Source organism: Triticum aestivum, chromosome 7D, assembly GCF_018294505.1.
Source record: "Triticum aestivum cultivar Chinese Spring chromosome 7D, IWGSC CS RefSeq v2.1, whole genome shotgun sequence".
Taxonomy (NCBI): domain Eukaryota; kingdom Viridiplantae; phylum Streptophyta; class Magnoliopsida; order Poales; family Poaceae; genus Triticum; species Triticum aestivum.
Genome location: NC_057814.1, coordinates 225,815,825 through 225,818,761, shown reverse-complemented (window position 1 = coordinate 225,818,761; position 2,937 = coordinate 225,815,825). Strand labels below are relative to the sequence as shown.

At 49.0% G+C, this 2,937-nt stretch overlaps 1 protein-coding gene across 1 annotated transcript; it reads right to left on the bottom strand.

The window, feature by feature from the left end:
* Nucleotides 1-1,141: 1,141 nt before the first annotated feature.
* On the bottom strand, nucleotides 1,142-2,531 carry LOC123167307 (uncharacterized). Its single transcript, XM_044585157.1, has one exon. It carries the CDS (start codon nucleotides 2,341-2,343, stop codon nucleotides 1,591-1,593), a length of 753 nt encoding a protein of 250 aa, XP_044441092.1. The 5' UTR covers nucleotides 2,344-2,531; the 3' UTR covers nucleotides 1,142-1,590.
* Nucleotides 2,532-2,937: the final 406 nt, after the last annotated feature.

Below are 2,937 nucleotides of genomic sequence, written 5' to 3'. Positions count from 1 at the left end.
GCCACATTGCAAAGATTAGCATTTTACTGACCCGAAAATAAAAGTGAACATACCGAGAGAACTTGCTTTGCTTGCCAACTAAGGGCATCCCTGATAGTGTTCACACCACCGGTGGTCAAATTTGCCATACAAAATAAATAATGATGCCATAAAAATATTACCAATATGTCTAAAATAGCCGACAAAATGTCTTATATATTATTATAGAGGTAATCTCTATAAACTAATATAAAACCGTTTATATCACTAAAATAGTGATCCAAACGACCTTATATTAGTTTACAGAGGGAGTAATAGAATCAAATAGAACCAGGATTTAGCGGGCAACCTGAGATTGCAAAACTCGCAACATCACTGGCCGTGCATGCTGTCACGGCTAGAGACAAACCCTATTTCAACTTCCGTCTCCACGCCCTTCGGCATGGCAACATTTAGATGGAGGTCAGTGTCATGGACAGTTGTGGTTGCCGTGCAACGTTGATCTGAATAATCTAATTTCTTATGTTTGTTATCGAATTGAATAGAAGAAGTGAAGGGTAGTGGCACGCTGGCCAGGTTTTGTGAAATGAGCGACATTTAATTACCACTTAATGCTAATTCTTAATATATGTAAATTTTCTCTCATTGCAACGCACGAGTATTTGTGCTAGTTGGTGTTTAAAAAAGAAATTCAAGTTGCCGCGACTTCGCCATCGTTCATCCGAAGACGTACGAGGCCCGCGCGCGCTAACATCTGGGGCATTACCTACCTACCACACCCACCAATGCCCGAGACGAGATCACCACCATGGTTCACCCAGCCAGACGTCGTGGTTCACCAGCGCGCAGCTCAACTCCGACCGAGACACTCAGCCGCTATCTTTTGTCGCGTGCAGCCGCGACATACATCACACGTCGTCGGTTTCAGAACTCTCGCCACCGCACCTAGACGAACCGAATTGTATTAGAGGGAAATGATAGCCCACTGATGGCCGTCTTTTGTCGCCATAGCAATATAGCTCGTGCTTTGTGCGCTTTCGCACTTTGACAATTTCCTGATCATGCACATGCACTGCATTTCTGCGCCTCGGGCGGGCTGCAAATGCACTTTCGGGAGTAGCTTTTTTTTTTCTTACTCTGGTGAAAAGTTGTGTGCTTCTCGAAAAATAATCATAGATAGATCAATGGACGTCGACATTGCATTGAGCCACTGACATTGTCCCCAAGTGGCAAATTCGTGCACTACTCCATACCATGTGAAATTGTCATCAAGTTTCGTTGTACAGGTGAAGAACAGTAGTATACACTACTAGTACCACCAAGAATTGCACACATACACTACCACCAAGAATTGAATGGCATATATTTCCTGTCCGATGACTTGTCTCACATGCATGCATGCATGCATGCATGCAGGGCCTCTTTGGAAACAGAAATTTTGTCGAAATTTGGCCGGAATTGGTTTAGGAAAATGAAACAACAATTCCCGTGTTCCAAACGAAGGCGAGCACATGGATTTTTTGAATATGAAATTAACATGGATCCGTCGATCGTTTCTTGCTGCATGTCGATCTCGTCGGTCGTGTCACCAACGATCGAACCAAAGGCCGATCAGACTTGCATGCCGTAGTCGCTGTCGGCATCGGTCATCTCCATTTTGTCACTCACCTCGCCACCCTTTCCTCTCTCGATGTACACCATGTCGATGTTGTACAGTACCGGGATCATGACCATGGAGCAGAGGCACGCCAGCACCGGCCCGAAGATCCACAGCAGGAGCGGAACGCCGCCGAAGAAGAGCCTGTTCCCAACGAAGTTGAGCAGGAACCCCCTGTCGAGGACCTCCAGGACGTACTCCTTGTTGACCGGCAGGTGGCGGCCGCCGTCGGGGAGGGCGAAGAGGTGGGAGAGGGCGTTGACGAGGAAGGTGGCCTGGTTGAAGGTGCAGATGGCGAGGGTGTGGCAGAGGAAGGAGAGGAGGAAGGCGGTGAGGAGGGCCACGTACTTGAGCGCCATCATGTACTCGCCGTGCGCGCCGAAGACGGCGTCGCTGATGGGCTTCTTGACGGCGTAGGTGCTGCTGAGCACGGCGGCCACGCCGGTGCAGAAGAGGACGGACGTGGTGGCCACCAGCGTGGAACCCATGATCACGTTCCGCAGCGACTGCACCACCAGCACCGCCTTCTTCTCGTTGTCCTTCATCATGGAGAGCACCCAGAGGCGGCGCGCGGCGGCGTTGATGCCGATGGTGGAGCGGAGCGGGCAGCGACGGACCGCGCGCCACAGCCACATGTGGTACACGATCGGGAAGAGGAGGCCCACGGGGATCAGCACCAGGTCCAAGTAGCTCTCCCTCCACGCCATGATCGCTCCTAGCTCCTCGATCTCACTACAAATCTCTCTTTCTCTCTCACTCCACCTTGCAGTCTGTGTATGCAATTTTCTTTGTGTGACTGTGAGTGCACTCGAGGCGTCTGCGATTGTTTGGTTGATGGTGGAGAGCAAGCATGCATGTTAAATATATATAGGGAGACTAGCCGGAGACGACGATGATAGCTAGCTGGACAAAAACGACGACGACCACCGAGCTAGGGCACGTAGGTGTGAAGCACATTGCAAGCATGGTGATATGTGGTGCAAACTCTATTCAAAGGCCACCATGCATGAACTAGTGACCTAAAAAGTAGTCAAAAAACCAGACATGACCAACCTCACCCTGCATGACGACGAAGCAGCACACAAATGTCACTTTCCGTTCGTGTTTTTGTTTGTTTGTCTCTCTGTTTGTTTATGTTTTACCTTTTTATAGTGGGAAAAGTAGATCATGAGTAGCATATTCGGAGGGATGCCAATTGGAGCTCTTGTGGTAATATTAAACGACGATATGCCCAGTAATGGTAATGGTATCCAGCTGCTAGTAAGTTACTCACACACGTATTATTGGTCTGATTTCTGAAA

Bases quoted from the DNA above. Each gene is read 5' to 3' on its own strand.
- LOC123167307 (XM_044585157.1), bottom strand. From the start codon at position 2,343: ATGGCGTGGAGGGAGAGCTACTTGGACCTGGTGCTGATCCCCGTGGGC.